We start from the raw sequence: 18,865 nt of genomic DNA, 5'->3' as shown, positions 1-18,865 counted from the left end.
AAGAGCCACAAAGCTCAAACTGGTTGTTGGTAACCCCCCCCAGTGCACTATAATGTGTCACTTAAGCTATATACTTATGATGGCCTGGGAGTTTCATTTGAAAAATAATTGCCTTGTTTTTCCATGTGCTGTACCATCATATCAGAGATCTGTGGAAGTACTTTAGTGACATTCCTCACAATTTCAAAAGACAGTCTGTTAAAAACTTTCTTCATGGTTCACTATAAACTTTTGAACTTAACTGCCTTTGCTGATCAGCCACAGTAGCATTTGTTAAACCTTATAGGCATGGCACAAAGCCCTTGTTTTCCCTTATTTGAAAGGTAGTGGGGAAAACAATTTAAAATAAGTATTAAAGGTTATCTCTTAATTAGGTTACTGTATTATGCATAATTTTTCCTAGACAATGTGAATAATTTTAGCTATGTCAGTGTATGTACTATGTACAGAAGATGTGTGATTTAACTGTAATAATAAAATTTTTATTTGGGGTTTTTACTCTGAAGACTGCTAAGAAAAATCTCAGAGCTTCCCAAAACCACTCTTTCCAAAGAAACCACAACGTTACAGAGCCCTTTCATCATCCAGCATACGGTACTGTAGAACACAAAAATATACACTGTACTACTTTAAATTAATTCATATTTGCAGGAGACACAGTCTGTGTGAGTATGCGCAATTATAAAATGTAACTTTTTTTCCTCTTGACTTTTTTAACTGCCTCACCCCTTTTATTTGAACACATACATATGGTGTGTGAGAGTCAGCAAGCTCTTTGTAAATGTTTGGAAGGAGCATCTGTCAGACAATAAAACTTAGAAGAAAACATGCTTCTCATTTAAAGTGTACTCAGTAGAACTGTTTCAGTGCTGGAATCGGTTCATTTGTATAGCTTGGAGGCATTAATAAGAGCAGAGAACTGTAAACGCACCAGAAAACTCGAGCTGTTACTAAGAATCCAAGGTATTTTTTAAAGCATTTCATCTATTCGGCATCACAGTCTTCTGATAGGAACCTGAAACGGTTGACGGACAGGAAACCTCTGACAGTCTATCCAAAAAGACTGCAAACAAGAAGATGGCATGCTTTTTGCAAACCTGGAAAGTCGAAAGATTACAATGATTGTTGGACCAAAGGGACCCTCTTCAGGCATAAATAGCAAGACTCCTACTGTCTTTCTTGCAGACCAACTCAGCTGCCAGCAAAAGCAGGTGCTCTCCCCCTACCAGTGCTCCAGAAGAAATACTTAGTGAGTATTCACAGCTCTTTTTACAAATTAATATATTATCAGCCTTTTAGTTCTATTTGTGCAGTTTTCTCAAAGGACAAAAGCATTTAAAAATAATTTTTTAAGACTTTTATTTTAAAGAATTCTTGCAGTTCAACAGTATGATGCAATTTCCATATTAATTTAAAAACAAAACTTGCATAACCTGTGACAGCAACTTTTTAAAAATACTGGTTTTTACAAATTGTATAGCTTAAACAATCTGAAGCAATTACAATGTATTTTTTAATGCACAAGTTATGACAGCAAAGTAATTTATACAAATATGAAATGTATTTGACTTTAAATGTTATGCCATAAAACAGCCTTTGTAGAACACAAATTTAGAATAAATCATTTCTTTTGGCAAAGTAACCTGCAATTTAATCTTTAGGAGAATAAATGTACCACTAATGTTTTCCACAGAAACAGTTGCTACTCTAATTAATTCAAGATGTGACTTTAGTAAGATTTCAAAAGAAAATCAGAAACAGATTTTTCTCAGAGGTAGTACTATGGACAAGGTTGAGATGTTTTTATTTTCATTAGAAACACTTGACCCAGGTAGAATTACAGACTTGTAGTATATAGCGTGGAAATATCAAATCTGACAACATTATAATAACGTTTTTAGAAGCATAACTATTTTTAGTGTTTCAGATATATGCTTTCTTTCTAGTTATAATATCAGGTACGTTACATTTCATTAGATAACTGTTACTCAAATTTGAGTTTAGAGTGACTAATACGGCTAACATATTTTTTTCTTTTTGTGTGGAAGGGTATGGAAAACCTGATGTTTGTCTACCGCTCCTGTAAAGTTATCTGGACGTTACTCATAACAATACTAGGTTATGCCAGCAGCTTGCCTGTGGGTGATGATTCTATTTGCACAGCAGAGGAACTTGCAAAGTACAGCATAATCTTCACAGGGAAATGGAGTCAGACTGCTTTCCCTAAGCAGTATCCTCTTTACAGGCCCCCAGCACAGTGGTCATCAATGCTAGGTAAGTGAAGCATGTACATTTCTAAGAACAGATAAATCTCTTGACCGCTGCACTCTTTTTTCTTCTTAATAGTCAATTTTAAGATAACTAATGAAAAAGGGAAAAAATAACCAAAGTTATGAAGAATGAGATGCAGAAACTGAAGTATTCACAATGCTTTCAAAAATCTACAACTGTTTTCAATTGACTTCTGTTTTCAATTGGCTGCAGCTGAAATAAACAGTGATAAGCCAAATGTTTTAGTGTTCACTCATTTTTATACACAACTTTTTTAACCTCAGAAATAATACAGAGAAACTGAAGAAATAGGGACAATCTAAACCAGACTTTTATGTCATGCCATGTATTCACTCAAATAGGTGTTACTCATAGTTCTGACTACAACATGTGGAAAAAAAATGAATATGCCAGCAATGGTGTACGTGATTTTGCTGAAAAGGGTGAAGCATGGGTATTAATGAAAGAAATAGAAGAAGCTGGAGAGAAAATTCAGAGTGTACATGGAATCTTCTCTGCTCCTGCCATTTCCAGTGGTACAGGACAAACTTCCACTGAATTAGAAGTGCATTCAAGACATCCCTTAGTAAGTAAATGTACATATTAATTTTTAAAGTTTGTGTTATGTCACTAACACACAAAATTAAATTCTAGAGTTCTCACTTGTAGGAACAATATAATGCAAAGTGTTACTAAAAAGTATGTCACACTGCAGGGAGCACTGTACAGGATCTATAAAGTAGATGAGCGTAATGACATTTCTTTCAAAAGTTTTAAGTTAAAATTACTATAAGCAAGACTGGAGCATTTCAAAGCAAGTGATGCAATCCTGATGGATCATTTTGTTTCATTAGGTTTCATTTGTTGTACGAATTGTTCCAAGCCCTGACTGGTTTGTGGGTATTGACAGCCTAAATCTCTGTGAAGGAGACCACTGGATGGAAGAAGTATCAGTAGATCTATTTCCATATGATGCTGGAACTGATAGTGGTTTCACATTTTCCTCCCCAAACTTTGCCACTATTCCACAGGACACAGTTACAGAGGTAGGTGTATATACATAGTTTAGCACTTCAGAACTATTTGCTCTGAGTCCTCCCTTTAAAAGATGAAGATACTATGACTGCACAATAGACTCCTGTGGAACTGATTTCAGTATTTGAGAATGCTGATGCTCCCTATGTATGGATTTCTACATAGCTGATAACCATACTGCTTTTGTTTATTTTCTGTATCTTTCAAATTTATTAGGTAAATGCAGATGGTTTATGAAAAGTTGGCTCTACATGTAAAGCATTTTCTGTAAAAGCCAGCTATTTTTAGCTGATTTTAAATGATTCTTAAAACACCAGAACATTAAAAATATTCACAAAAGTCCTGGCATTACTAAATATGTATTTAAACAGGAAAATCCTTAGCAGTAAATACTGATGTGGGGAGGTGTTTTCAGTTAAAAGCATTGCTGAAACTTGAAACTTGCATTTGAGAAAAAGGAGGTAAGGGAAAGCAGAGAACTTCATGGCTACTGTGGTGGCCCCACTTTCAGTCTCTTTTGCTCACTCGATAGTCTAAATGCCTCATACTTTGCTTTTGTCATTTAAGGGTGGTGGGGAACAGAGGACTTTGATTCAAATGTTTTGAATACTAGAAGCGTTCAGTTAATCCTTTTGTTTAAGATTAGTTTTTCTAGAGCCAAATGCTGTGCTAATGATTAATGAAAAAAGGAACAGAGAAGCTGGAAAACAATACATTTGGCCTCCTATATCAGTAAGACAGCTGCTATAGCATACCTAATATTATTATTTAATGCTCTTGTATTCTTCCTTGTAGTAACACCCACTTCTTTCCATTAAACCGTTCCATACATTACTCTGTTTTCAGTACCTTCCACCGCAGTCGTCTATCCAAAGGTTGGCACAATTCATTGTACCCGGTCTCATAGCATTATGCATAAAAATTCTAGGCTTACCAGCAGCAGCTGTGTGAACTGAAGTTCACAGAAACTTGTTATATGCACTTCACTTCCCCAAAAGTATTAGCACGATGTGTAAATGTGATTTTACAGTGATCTTCTTATAAATATGATATAGTTTCTTTAAGGTTCCCCCTTTTATTTCACAGATTACTTGTTCCTCTCCCAGTCACCCAGCAAACTCGTTTTATTATCCAAAGCTCAAAATTTTGCCACCTATTGCTCAAGTAACAATGGTGAAATTAAAGAAAAACCAGCTGGGTCTTCCTGCACCTTATCTTAATCTCCAAGCTAAAAGCAATGAAATAATAGACTCTGTCTCAGGTAAGTGATTAGTACTTTGATATGCTGAATTCTGCTATTTCCATTCTCTCAGAAAATATGTGGAAATCTGGCAGGTGATGTGAATGAAATAGGTGATTAGGCAGAATATTCTCCTAGCCACACAGGAATATTTTCCAGACTCACACATGGGAAGTAAAATGAGCCAAATAACATAAAGGAGAATCCATGAAAGAATAAGGAAATGATTGTATATTTGAAATATGGTTCAAAGCTTTGAGTTATATCCACAGTAAGGGTCACTTAAGCCTTAGTATCAGTATAGATCAGTGACTTCTATGAGAAATAAACAACACTTGATCAGAATCAGAGTTCCCAAATTCTTTGCAACTTTGAAGTAAATATTCATCCTCAAGTTTTTACCTGCTGATGGAGCAAAAGAACTATTATCATTGTCTGTTTCTGGGTCAGAGGGCTTTATAGTTATGTGCAACAAGAGTTGAAATAATTCAATTCATTTGGATGTATATGTGACAGAAACATACATCCTGACAACAAAAATAACGTTCTCTCTCATTTTTCTTTTCTTAAAAGTATTAGCTGGTAACCTTGTTTAGGTAGGAAGACACGCAAACTACTGACTCAAGTCCGTCTTAGGGGTAATTTACAAATCTCCAAATTAACAAACACATCATTAACATAATAACTGCTCTAAGGGAAAGATAGCAGTTGGACAGTGTCCACTGAGATTTTGTCTTTACACTATTCTAGTGGATTTTTACAAAGTGTAAGAGGAAGGGTTAAGAATAAGACTAGACTCATCCTAAATACTAATCCTAAAATAAATACTAATCCTAAAATAAGACTCATCCTAAATACTATTTGAGAGACAGCAATAGGCTAAATCCCCAGTGTATTCCTAGCAGAGCTGCCACGTTCCAAGAGCTTCTTCACAATGTCTGAAGATTGCATGATTCTGACTCTGTGCTGAAGTCACCTCACAATCACTAAAATAACACTCATTCCCTGCTCAGACAATAATGCATGATTTATACTTCCATAATGCATTTTTTCTCAATTTATAGTGTTTTAATGTATTTCTATTAGTAAAAAAGCCATATTCAAAGTGAGTGCTACATATCTCATTTTTGTATGCCTTTCCCACAATATTCGAAAGGAACATGTGGCCCTCTTTAGGATACAAACTTAAAATAAAGCATTTAAATTATAGCGTTTCAAAAATCATTTTGAATCATATATCCCCACTTTATTGTACATTAATCAGTAAATCAGTCTATTTAAAAACATATTTCAGAATCTAAAAGACAGATAGAAGTACCAGAGATCAAACTGTGTCCTTCATTCCCTCTAGAAAGTTGGGAATGAGTGATAACAACAGAAGTGGTGAGTTCCACTGTAATTACCAGAAATTTATACCAGAGATTGCACATTTACTATGTCATTTAAAGCTGTTTTTTGCATATTTTACCCAAAAATCCTGCAATACATAGTTTTGATGCAATTTCCTGTGACAAGTAGTATTTTTATTTAACCTGCTGAGGAATAGTCACCAATTAAGAGAGATACTTGCAATGGAAGCCTGCTTTATAAAAACTACATTAGAGTTTCTAACTTCTGTGAGTAAATTAAAACTATATTGAAAACCCTTTTAGTATTAAAAAGCTTCTAGTGACAGAATATCTTTAATGGCAAAAGGAACTGTAGTGTACACACCAAAAAAATAGCAAGATGATGTAACAATTGAAAAAAGGGTCTTTATCTCTGAAGCAAGTTGGAACAGAAGTTACATGGAGTTCTGCATGAACAACTATAGGAACAGTATCTATCTTCAAAGAAATATAACTATACTTAAATAAACCAGAGAAAAGCTTTAAACCCAGTGTTTTTAGTAAGCCATGCAAAGGTAAAAGAGTTCTAAAATTGTCATTATATGTTTTTCTAATGCAATCCTTTGAATACAATTATTTTCCACATAGTTTTCTCTTTAGGAATTCTGTATTTTAAATTCAATAGATAGTATGCTGTACTACCGATATAATACCTGAGAGAGTATCTAGACTGCAATAATAATAACAATGATACCAGTGTTGATGAGCTTAGGAGCTGAAAACAGACTTTTTTATTTATGAGACAACATATGGATTTCATTAATATCACATGTATTTCTGTATAAGAGAGGACACTATTTGATCATCTTTCCTTTATGCTTTGCCAACTATGTATTTGCCTTAAGCACAAATTTATGTAAAGTTACCTTTTCGTTGTGTACATTGCAGAAACACCACTGGACTGCGAGGTTTCACAGTGGTCTTCCTGGGGTCTTTGTAGAGGTGCTTGCAGAAAAACAGGGACCAAGATCAGAACTCGTTTCGTACTTCTTCAGCCTGCCAATAATGGAATGCCGTGTCCAAATCTGGATGAAGAAACAGGATGTGAACCAGAGAATTGTGTCTGAAATAAAGAAAAGATAGTAATTTAGATAATTTATAAGTAGGATAAGTTTAACTAAATCTAAACTACATGTCAGTCAATGTTCCTTTTAATTGGGGTATGCTGCACTATTTTCCTAAAAAGGTATATTAGACTGGTTTTGAAAGTTGTTGTTTAATATCAGTATTTTGGGGGGTTAAATGCCTAAGGTTTAGTATGACAACAGTACTTGATCGTTTACAGACCAAAAAACCCCATATAAATCCTTGTTATAAATATACTGTAAGTTCTTGGAGTACCCTCTAGTGGCAGAAAAGAAGACATTTGGAAAAACTATAGTTCACACGTAAAAATCTTTCAATCACAAAACCTAAACTAATAACATCCTTAAATACTGTAATTTGCTGATCTGCAGTTATTTATACCTAGAAATGAATTTTTTCTCTAAATTATGTTTTTATAATTTATTGGGTTTTTTGTTGTCTTCCTAAACACGTTTAACTAGCATTTCTTCAGAAACTACTTAAATAAATCAGTGACCAGTTGTTTGCCACGTCATTAAGAGAATACTATAACTGAGTAAACTTGTCTTGAGACTTATAAACACACAAAAATGTCTCTTTCTTTTTTTCTTAAAAGTGAGAAGAATATCTGTCATGAGGACACTCGGCCCACAAAATTACCAGAAAAATTCAGAAGCGTGGATACTAGTAGAAAACCTCTGAACTTAATTAAAAGTGTTAGCTGAGATTTAAGAACTGAATCACTGTTGGTGTGTGTCCCTCATGAGACAACTATCTCAAAGTTGACACTGTCGACCACAACATAAATGGTATTATTGTCTTTACATGTGCAGTAAATGTGTTCATGTTTCCTTAAATGTGTTTGCTGCTATTTGTGTCATCCTGTTCTTTTTACAGAGAAAACTTACCAATATATTAAAATTATCTAAAATTGAGGTATACCCAGATATAACAAAACACGGTATGTTGGAAACTTTTCCCAACTGCAAGTTTTAATGCTAAACTAGCTGTTATAAAACAAAAGTAACATATGGTTCACAAAGACTTGTGGCTACCAACTAGGGAAAGAAACTTGGAATAATACTGTTCAATAGAATGTGTTTACAGTCAGCCCACAAAACTTTTATAGCTCACTCTAATTTTACAAATATACAGCACAGATATTGAACAGGAGAACTGGAGTAGATTCTTTTTGGAATATGCCAAATATCAGAAAATTTATCACGTACTTAAAGGAGCACATTGTATTCTCTGTAGGGCTGAAACATTTAAAAGGTTCTCTATGTATTTTCCCAGGAGATAAACCTTACAAAGACCCAAAGAAACTTGAAACTAGACTAAGCTTGCCCTGCAAATGCTGATAAATGCACAGTTGTTAGAGCTATGTACAGGAATTTCTACATTTTGCATTCTTCAGATTCCCACTGTTGCCTGTTTTTCACAATTGTTTCACCTACTCTTTTTATTATACCTGTTTTTTTCAGGTTCTCCTGTTTCCATTCTGCAATGGAAATAATGTTATTACAGTATTTCATATTTCAGTTTAGTTAATATCTCCACCTTCTCAATTTTTTTCTTTCTTCTTTTTGTATAAATTATTACTCATTTTATGTTTTCTGTTAAACTTATTTACTACATAGTTACACAGTTATCACAATCTCAGAAAACATATGCATATATTGAAGTAAGTATTTAAATATTCTCTGAGAACAGGAGCTAATTTCAACTTCATTGATCAACGAGTGATAAATGAAACTCAATAAAGGTTTTGGGCAGAAATCAGATGCAAGTCTGAATTATGAATTAGGAAAAACAAACCCATAAACCACAAGGTATTCTTGGAGGAACCTTCCCAGAAGTTCTCTAAATGCTAGAGTTATGCTTCTTCACGTGTCCAGAACAACTAAAGGGCTGGGTCAAGTAGGACAGTATCTGCATCTGTAATTGTATACATGACCTGAATTTAGGATTTCAGTCCTACAAGACATGATTTGATAGTGGAGCAGTCCCAGTGTTTACTCAAACTCCTGAAGGTCACTGAAGGAGAAGGGGTGAGAGAGGGAGGTGGAGCAGGAAGGGAAGTGAATGTGTAATAGGCCAACACACTTTGGGAAACTCCAGGTAGTGATAAACAAATTTTCTATTTTGGAGTGTTTACATACATGCATATTCACTGCAGGTTCCTTTAAGCAGAGGTTTCCTATCCAGCCAGTTACCTGGATATGGTTTTTTTGGTAAACAGTGACTTCAGAAAACCATGGCAGATATGGCAGTCTGGAAGGAGGCCCTTGTGGTTGTATAATGTGTGTCCATAAATATTTAGTTCCAGGTATTCACTTAGCAAACACCAGGGATGGAGACATTTCTTGGCAATACTGTGAATGCAGCGAGTTCTACTGAAGTGTATTCTAATGATGGAGAACATTTCTCATAACATATCTTTATTAAACTAATTAGTGAGGAACGTGATCCCTGTGCGGGTATGGCTAGGCCTTTGTAGTTTTTACTTTCAGCACAATTTTGGATTTTTCTTAAAAATTTTGGGACAACGAAGAAACACAGAGAAGCTCTTCCTTCATTTTCCCTTACATCCAGTGTTGCAGATAGCTGGCAGCAAGGATACTGTGGTCCTGAACACATGAGATATAGGGAAGGACACAGGTAAATTAATTTCTGGGTTAAACTAACCTCAAAAAATACTTTGGGAGGAAACTTGGGTTTCTAAACATAATTTTTTTAGCAAGAATATTTTGCAGGAAGAATCAGCTTTGATGCCTTGGCAGATATTCTTGGAGAATGGAAGACATGGTTAAAGGTAAGTGTAGCAGAAAAAAAGTCATCACAGACTTAAACTGTGGTCCTACAAAAAATCATGAACAACAAATTCAACTCCTGTAGTGGAACAGAGTAGATCATTACTGAGAAACACTTGCCCAATACCTTAAGCAATTGAAGGACAGTTAGCTGTGAACACATGAAAGCTCTTCCCATTGTCTCCTGGTAGGTAGGAATGCCAGCTGAAACTGTATATATATTTACACTTTTCTATGGGTTGTGGCTTCTCTGCAGACATCCAATACAATACCTTGGTGGTTAATGACTGGGAAAAAAACAGGGTACTTTTGTAGGTAAGTCAGGATACAGGAAGGATTGATGTGGTCTATGAACTGAACTGAACTGAAAAGCTCTCCCTGGTACCATAGCATAAATGTTGGCTGTGTGAGTCTTTGGTGAACTAAAGGAGAGGGTAGACATTTTGTTCTACCAAATACCCCAAAATGTCTGGGATGGACGCCTAGGGTGTGTCTGTGAAACAAACTTGCTAACTGCCGTTTGAGGCCCTGTTCAATTTTGCTAAGTAAATATGCCTTCCTGCAATTGTGGAGAAAGCTGTGTCAGAAGGCCAACTCCGTAGTATATAAGTGTACCATATAAGTGGGCCAGCTCTAACTGACCAAATCTCATCCATGAAGCCTGCTATGAAATGTTGCAGGCAATTGTCAAATGGCACAGGGCGTCCTGTTAAAGATCATTTTGGGGACGGACAGTCTTGGATTAAATGAAAAATAGTTCTAATACCCTAGCTACAATAAGTTAAGCATGGTCATGTAAACTAAGGTGTGCCTAACTTCTAGCAGGGGAGGGTAAATGTATGCCAGCCTTTCTGATCACTGAATGAGCACTGTCCTCAACAGGACAGAACTGGAGGGCAAACAAAAGATCTGTGAGTACCTGACGGTATTGAAGGCAAAAAAGTCCTCTTCGTAATATTTCCAGTCCCAGGTAACTGAAGAACATTGAGACTATGCGATCTGTCATGAATGATCCAACACAATAAAGTAACTCAGACTATTCCATGACAATATTTACATGCTTACGAAATAACAATACAGCAAATCTGAAGTCAATTAATTTCTGTTTAATGGGATGTATGCAGAAGTTGTGTCCATGACAATTTATGGGTACTGTGAATGCCTGAGACAAAAAAGCTCTCAATATGCTGCATGACAACCTGATCATCTGAAGGCTGACTTTTTTTGCTTGTTTGAAGTCCAGCAGCCCTACTGTGTTAGAATTTGCTAGCCAAACATACAGAAGTAATGTGTCTATCCCAACTGGTCTGGGCAGAGCGAAGGATAAAGTGGTGTCCCCTTGTACATCTTGTGTTCTACCATCAGAACATGGAACTTTGGAAACCTCAAGTAGTCAACAAAAAGCTAAAAGGACGATTGCTTCAGTAGGTCACAATCTGCAGAGAGACCTACACTTCTTGCAGGTATAGCATGGCATGACAGTTTATGCGGGTTCATGTCAGTCAAGATCTCCCTATGGTGCAGGGTTAAGAGTCCAATTTTATGATGAGATTCTGTATAATCTAAAATTATTTCTGATAGATACATGCTGAAGTAGTAACGGAGCCCAAATATCACCCTTGAGACTCCTAAGGATTAAACGGTCATGAGATGCAATCTGTTTCCCTCTATCCTTAACCATATGGAGTCAAAGAATAAGAAGTAATGTTTAAGAAATCAAGTCTTCTTATCTGACAAACTCTTTATGAGTATAGGGATGTTGTATTTTCTTGGAGGTGAACTAATATTTGTGCTAGAACTTCTGCGAAGCCATTTCGTGCTGTGAAATGGATTGAACCAATGATGGTTGTTAGCATGTGCCAGTGTTATACAGAGACTTTTTTTTTATTGAGACAACTTCATAGATAGCAGATGCAGTGGAGGGCAATAAACATGAATCGGTCCTTCTTCTGCAGATGTGAAATAATGCAGTAAGAGTTGCCGTCCTGAAATTTTAGGTATCTAAGTTACAGATATTGAAGATAAGTGTCTGTTCACCCTTCTTCCTTGACACTAGGAAAACATGTGTTCTTATGTTATGATGGAGCCAATTCTATGGCTACTAGTGCTAGCAGAATGCATCTCCTGCCAAAGCAGATGCCCACAAGGGCTGCTCAGAAATGGATAGGAAGAGCAGCATAGTTTCATTTACTAGTATAGGTGCAACCAAGGAATGGTGAATGCAAATGGGACACTTTATCAGGCAATCAAAATAAAAATTCAGAGGAGGTGCTGGACAATATGAGGAAAGGGCTAGTTGTGATCCTTTGGTGTGTGCATAGTATTGAGGATGCAACTTATGCAGCTGAGCATTTGACAGTTAAATAAAAACAAAAACAAATCCAACTTTCACCCTTTCAAGCAAAATAAATACTGGTAAAATTCCAGGAAAGAAATGGTGTTTTCCCTGTCTATGACACTGTGTACCACATACATGGCATCTGCATGTGCAGAAGAGGTAGCTTATACCCATGTCCTGAAGTCAAGGCGAAGTGAACTGAGAGGTTCATCAGAGACACATTCAAGGACATCACTGAACAATTTCATCTGCAAATGCCAGGTGCTGCTGAGGAACATGGCAGGTTTGGAGACAGTCTGTGAGCAGATTACAGAGCCTTGAACAAATGTGTAGCAAGCTTCTGAAGGGGAAAATGAGCTCAAAGATGGGCCGTCCCTACTGGAAATGATCCCACTGCTGGGTCCTCCCTGCTAGAAAATGACCACATATCCCTTCACATTGAGACCAACCTTTCAGACTCAGTGATCTCCTTGTTTACAGGACAAGGAAGAGCTGAGTGGCAAATGAGTTCAGATCAGTTCTGTATCAGGCATATAGATTGATCTGTATCAGTACAAAGGGTACAAATAAAAACCTCAATCCTTGTTTCATTTACACTATAACTTTCTTTAGATAAATTATTAGGTAGTATCTAAGAAAAAGACATTCTTATGTAAAAAAATCCTCTTCACAAAGTTTTAATTTTGTTATTTTTTTTCCTGTTCTATCACATTCATTATTGTTTCACATTGTTTTATTTTTCAGATTCTTTTGACTTACTTCTTCATATTTTTTTTCAGCCCTTTTATGCAATACCTGTTGGTTTTCTACAGATGTATACATACATCCAATGATTTAGGTTGGAAATCACAAGATTTCTTAATAAAAGAGGAGTGAAGCTCTGGAATAATCAGCCAGAATAAATGGGAAATATATGTTAACAAGTTAATTTAAGTTGAAAATTGAGAAGTTTATGGAAACAGATAATCAATGTGGTTGCTTACAGTAATCTAGGAAACTGATCTGAAGTACCAGAGAGGTCCTTTCCAGTTTCCTGTTCTTTTATGTGTACTAAACAAAATTTTAACCTAGATGCTGGGAAAGAAGAAAGGTTTCACCAGTTATGTTTTTCATGTTATCTCATTTTGCAGAACATACTGTAGTTATTTATAAATGTGTAACAAGCAGCTGCCTTTTCTCACAGTTTTTTTTCTCTCTCAGAAATACACTGATAAGCAGCAAACAAGGAACGACCAGAGGGCTACATACATTTGTAAACGGTTGTCTTCCAAAGCAGTGCAACTGGGATACGTAAAAATAATGAAAAGCCAATTAATAGGATTTCTTACGAACTTTTGGATTTCTTTTTCGCTTGCTTTGTATTTTCACAGTGGAGAAAGAGAAGAGAAATGTATAATCGAAGATGTTCCCAGTGACACTTTGGTAATTGGTAGGTAACTGTCAATGTTGTATGATGATCTAACCTATGCAATAATAAAGATAGCTTGTAACAGGAAAATCTGTGATTGATGAATATGGTAAAATCACGGTGATAAGAAGAGGGCGCACTAAAAATAACTCCCTGTAGCAAGAGCTAGTCATAATGTCCTCACACATAATGTGTATCCATCACACAAAGAAATGCAGGTTTCCAGAGTGCTTAACTAACTAGACAAAGAATGTTCTCTAATTCTACAACAATGGAATTGCTGCTTCAATACGTGCTTCTATACATTCTGACTGATTTACTCATTCATATCAGAATTTCTGTAACACAGTTTTCCCCATATGAATGGAAGAGTTACTTTTTTGCTTAACACTGGTCTGGAAAGAAGCATTGCAAGATGTACTAAAGTTCCAGTTCACCTGGGATATCACAAGCGCATTAAGTTCATCTACAAGACTGTAAATGTAAAACTGAAAGAGGATAATAAAAAATAATATGGGTTTTTTATAAATAATGTGAGAAATATGAAAGAAAATCCTAAAAATGTAATTTGAATACAGCACATTTATGCTTTTGGAGGTCTCAGCATGCCTTCTGTTATGCTAGTCTTGCCAGAGCATTAGGAGTAATCAGAAAGTACTACTTGTTAATCAACTGTCTTTGTAGCATTCTAGAACATTTTCTAGTGTAGTAAAAATTTATTGCATTTCACACTGCTATAAATTGTGAGCAATTTTAATCCTAAGAACATGAAATAAATATATTGTTTTAATGTTAATCATTTATGTTTTTTGCTGAAAAAAAGCAATAAAAATGTTTACTATTAGGCTGTGTTTTATTTAACAGAGTTTTATATCTGTTTTTATTCAGCGAATTACAAAGTACAACGTTGGGATATACATAAACAAGAATTTCTTGAATCTGCTCCTGGTTTGGGAATGTTTGTGACTGTCACAACTCCTTCTGCTGAGGTAAATATGCTTTATGGATGTTTCTGTAGGATTTATGAGTTGACTTTTGGCACTGGCAGGCAGCACTATCTAAAGATAACAGACACTTTTGGGGAAAAAGTAAATCTAGTCTACCAGCTAGCTAGATATTTTGATGCTGAAAGGTATACACATCTTGTGATTTCTATCAAAGCAAATGGAAATGACCATATCTGATAATGATGTGTGTAGACAATTATTGCATTACTACCAGATTTGGGAAAGTGTGTCATTAAGAATAGTAAGTGACAAGTGAGAAAACAGGTTAGATTTTAAAAAAAGTAGAATTCATTAATGAAGCAAAATGGTACAGAATGTACTTGAGCAGTAGAAAGGAAGGCTGACGACAAACTGCGTAAGTCAAGATTACCATGAGGCTGCATGTAGCCATCATGCAGAGGAACTGCCTGTGTTGCCAGGAGGTCCTGAGCTTTTTCAGCAATGGACAATTTATTTCTGTGCCTAGACAAGGTCTTAGTTTTCAAAATTTAAGTGTTTTAGAGAGCATTGGCTTTTGTACGTTGCAGAAATCTGTAACATTTCAATGTTCATGGGGAGCTCAAAAGTTTGAATTTCTATTCTGAAATCGTATTCTGAAATTCTGATATATTTGTATACATTTAATGATGTCAGGAGATTAAATGATTACTTTTACATCTAATTCATTGTACTGTTGTTGATTGTTTTATTGATATTTGTAATGTACATACCCAAAAATATATAATATCTAAATCACAGGTTCTATTGTCAAAACTGTATGGGCCACAAGGAACATTTTCTTTTACATCCCATCTGTCTGGGGAGCATGTTATCTGTTTACAGTCTAACTCCACCAAATTTGTGGCATTTGCAGGAAGCAAACTGGTAGGTGTATTTCTTAAATATTCTTTGGCTTAATAGCATCAAATCTTTACGAACTGCAGATTCCAAACTAGATTAGAAGTTAGTCTAACTTCTAGCAGATGATTCATAATTTCCCAGTGATTAAAACAGACAAACCTAGAATTACGAAGATGAAGAGATAAAAAGACTGTGTTCTGATATTTGAGAAGTCAAGATTAAAGAGGCAAGACTAATAACTATAGAGTGGCTTAATGTTTTTACAGTGTTTTGCATGTGAAAGATTCTGATCAGTAAGAACAACTATTTGCTTCAAAAAGATAGATATGTAACATTGACTAACACAAACACTTGTCGTAAAGATATTTGATGTCTTCACTAACTTAGATCGAATTCCTAAAGAATATTTAACATTTTAATTTTTGAAAGATTTTCAAAGTAAGAATATATTAGCATATTTGAAATTGTATACTACCAAAAAGTTGGTGTTAATGCAGATTTTTTTTTAAAAAAAGAGAATTCATCAGAGGTGATGTCATGGTTCTAATTTATGTCAGCAAACAATTCCATAAAAACTGTTTATTTAATTTAAAATTTAAAAATTAATTAATTTTTTTTTTTTTTTTAAATTTTAACTATCTGCCTCTTCTCAATAGGTAGTTGAACAGGTGAGCAGTAGTCTTGAGAGGTCCTTTTTTTTTTCTATTGACTGCAAAAAAGTTAGATAACCAGCTATATATAGAGATCTCAGAAATGTGTGAAGTGAGGTAGGCCAAATTTCATCCTAGAGGTATGCTTTGGGAACATGTAGATGACACAGAACTGAGACGAGTTAACAGTGCTGAAGTGGGACTATTACACTGGAAGAAGTAAGTGTTCTTACAGACTGATTTATGGAAGTGAGTGGAAATCTAATCATACATATTACAAAAGCACTTATGTTCTAATTGTGAAAACATTTGTGGAGCCCATCAACCTGAAAGGGTAACGGGGACAAAGCATTGGTCAGTCACAGTTACCTACACACCATGAATGTGATTCTGAGGATGTACCAGGACAATTTTATCTGGTGTAGATGAAGCTGTATTAATATGATTTTATGACGCATGCATCATGCACATTTCTGGTCATCCTATGTAAAAGAACTGAACAGGTGCAGGGAAGGAGAACAGGAGAACATTAATAAGAAATATTAAATAGGGGGGTTTGTTTAGCTTAAGAAGACAGAAGTGAAAAAAGGAAAATATTGCTCTTTATAATTCTATTTGCAGGAATAAAGATCACATAAGAAAAAACATTCTTTAGCTAAGTTAAATCTTTAAGTGGTCTTCTGTAAGAACCAGGTGTAGTGGTGGTTATCTGAACTGCTTTGAACCAAAGTTAAATAATTTAATGGTCAAAGGCTACCACAAGGTTGTGAGAGATAAGATTTCCAGATGTTCAGGTAGCTAACTCTAAGAGACCTGAAACAAGACCTGCTCTTTTTTTGTAGCTGATGCCTGAATATACCAAACTTCTGTCGTGGTAATACCAAGCTCTAGGATTTCTGCAGATTATCTATTTGGCTAAAACTTTTTCATTTTCTCTTAGGTACAAATTTGCTTCTAGGAGAACTTTTTCCTGTTAGTTTTAGTAAAATTTCTCATTCATGCCAAAATAAGTTGCATAATATTGCAAGTTCCACTCTCCTCTTTTCTTTCTATGGCTCTGTTGCTTGGCAGGTTTGGGGCATTTCTGCTATAGATCGTACAGTAGCTCATAAGATATTGACAGGTGTTTCATACCAGATAAACTATGTGTGGAGAAAGCAAAACGATACCTTATGGGTGGTTCTGCTTTAATACCTATGATAAACTGCAAACAATGACTCTGCTGGTCTCCTTCCAGTCTTATATTCCTAACTGTTAGTGGAGGAAACATAGAAGTGCATCTATAAAAAGCTTCCTGCAGTATTGCTGAAGAATGTAGTTTCTGCAATATTAGGATGGAATGTGAAATACAATGAGCTGTCGTAATAGTTCTTATTTTTTTAAATAGTTTGGATGAAGAACAGAAAACATTTTCATGATGGTTGAATCAATACTAGCATAAAATAATTCCCTAACATTAGTGAAGATTGTAAATGCATAAAATTAATTTAAAAATAAAACTAAGAAGCAGTTTAAATATCCCACCTGATTCTAATTTTTGGAAGGATTTCTATAAGCAATTAAAACATTTTTCCTGCAATGAACTTAAAGTGAAATTATCCATTGTTTTTTTTTTCTAAGGAATTTTGAAAATACAAAAGACATGGTAATGAGAATATTTTTTCTGTTCACAGCGCATCCACTTGGACATTAGAGTTGGAGAACATTTTTTGGATGAATCTGTTGTTCAAGCCAAAGACAAAGTGAATGAAGTTAATGTTAGACTAGAGCATTTAATTGAGCAAATTCGTCATGTATCCAAAGAACAAAACTATGAAAGAGTACGTATGTTCCCTAATGGAAATATTAAAAATTTTGTATGTAGGCTTATAGATTTATAAAGTATTATGAGGTTTATCATTTAACTGCAATGTTTTTTTTTAACTAACTCATAAAAATATATTGGTATTTAACCAAATTAGCCTGCATTACCTTGTAAAATAAAATGTTTTTAAGCTGTAACATAAAAACTGATTAATCACTGTGAACCCATGCTTATAGCAACAGGTGTTATTTTAAAGCAGGAACTTCCAAATATAGTTTTCCTGGTCTGAGTCAGTAACAGCAGCTGAGCAGGTGGCATTGCTGGTGATGTTGCCAGCTGTCGTTTCCATGTTGGTCTGTGTGCATAAACTTCACTGGAGTGAGTAAGGAAAATATTGAGTATTTGTGTATTTCCATGCAGGTAGAAATAAAGCCCTCCTTCAAATAAGCATGCACCGGTTGTCTTCACTTCTCTATACATAGACAGGCAGTCAGACTATGTTTGAAATACAGCCACTAGTTACCCAGAAAGGTTCTTGACTGCAATACGGAAGTGATTGTAAACTTAAAAAGGCTTAAGCCTGTACTAATGGAACATACTCAGCACAGTATCTCTTCTGTGAACAAGGGAAAGCTCTGTTTGCCCCTGTGTTTTAGGATACAGTGTTTCTGCTTCCCAGGCTTGATTTGTAAAGATACACACCTTATGGATAAAAACAAACTTTCATTTTTATCCACATGAAAAAAGCATTTGTTCACTACTGTGCAGAAGAGGGACGCCTGTCTAGTTACCTGGATAGCAGCATGAAACATACAGATGCCAAAGGTAATAATTATGCTTTTCCTTTTGTCTTTAGGAGCGTGAAGAAAAATTTCGGAAGACAAGTGAAGCAACCAACAGCAATATTTTGTGGTGGGCTGTTGTACAAACACTAATCCTCATCTCCATTGGAATCTGGCAAATCAAATCTCTCAGAGATTTCTTTATATCTAAGAAGCTTGTTTAA

General features: G+C 35.3%; 2 protein-coding genes across 2 annotated transcripts; both read left to right on the top strand.

The window, feature by feature from the left end:
- Positions 1-1,082: 1,082 nt before the first annotated feature.
- Positions 1,083-7,930, top strand: SPON2 (spondin 2). Its single transcript, XM_009934754.2, is given in 7 exon segments — positions 1,083-1,176; positions 1,179-1,249; positions 2,049-2,274; positions 2,634-2,857; positions 3,126-3,317; positions 4,393-4,567; positions 6,823-7,930. Coding segments are annotated over 7 exon segments (1,161 nt in total). The 3' UTR covers positions 7,002-7,930.
- Positions 7,931-13,261: 5,331 nt separating this feature from the next.
- Positions 13,262-18,865, top strand: LOC104329615 (transmembrane emp24 domain-containing protein 11). Its single transcript, XM_009934753.2, is given in 6 exon segments — positions 13,262-13,388; positions 13,391-13,579; positions 14,447-14,547; positions 15,304-15,429; positions 17,729-17,875; positions 18,716-18,865. Coding segments are annotated over 6 exon segments (840 nt in total).

Source organism: Opisthocomus hoazin, chromosome 5 (assembly GCF_030867145.1).
Source record: "Opisthocomus hoazin isolate bOpiHoa1 chromosome 5, bOpiHoa1.hap1, whole genome shotgun sequence".
NCBI lineage: Eukaryota > Metazoa > Chordata > Aves > Opisthocomiformes > Opisthocomidae > Opisthocomus > Opisthocomus hoazin.
Note: the sequence above shows the minus strand (reverse complement) of the source record. Positions and strands in the feature narration are given on the sequence as shown.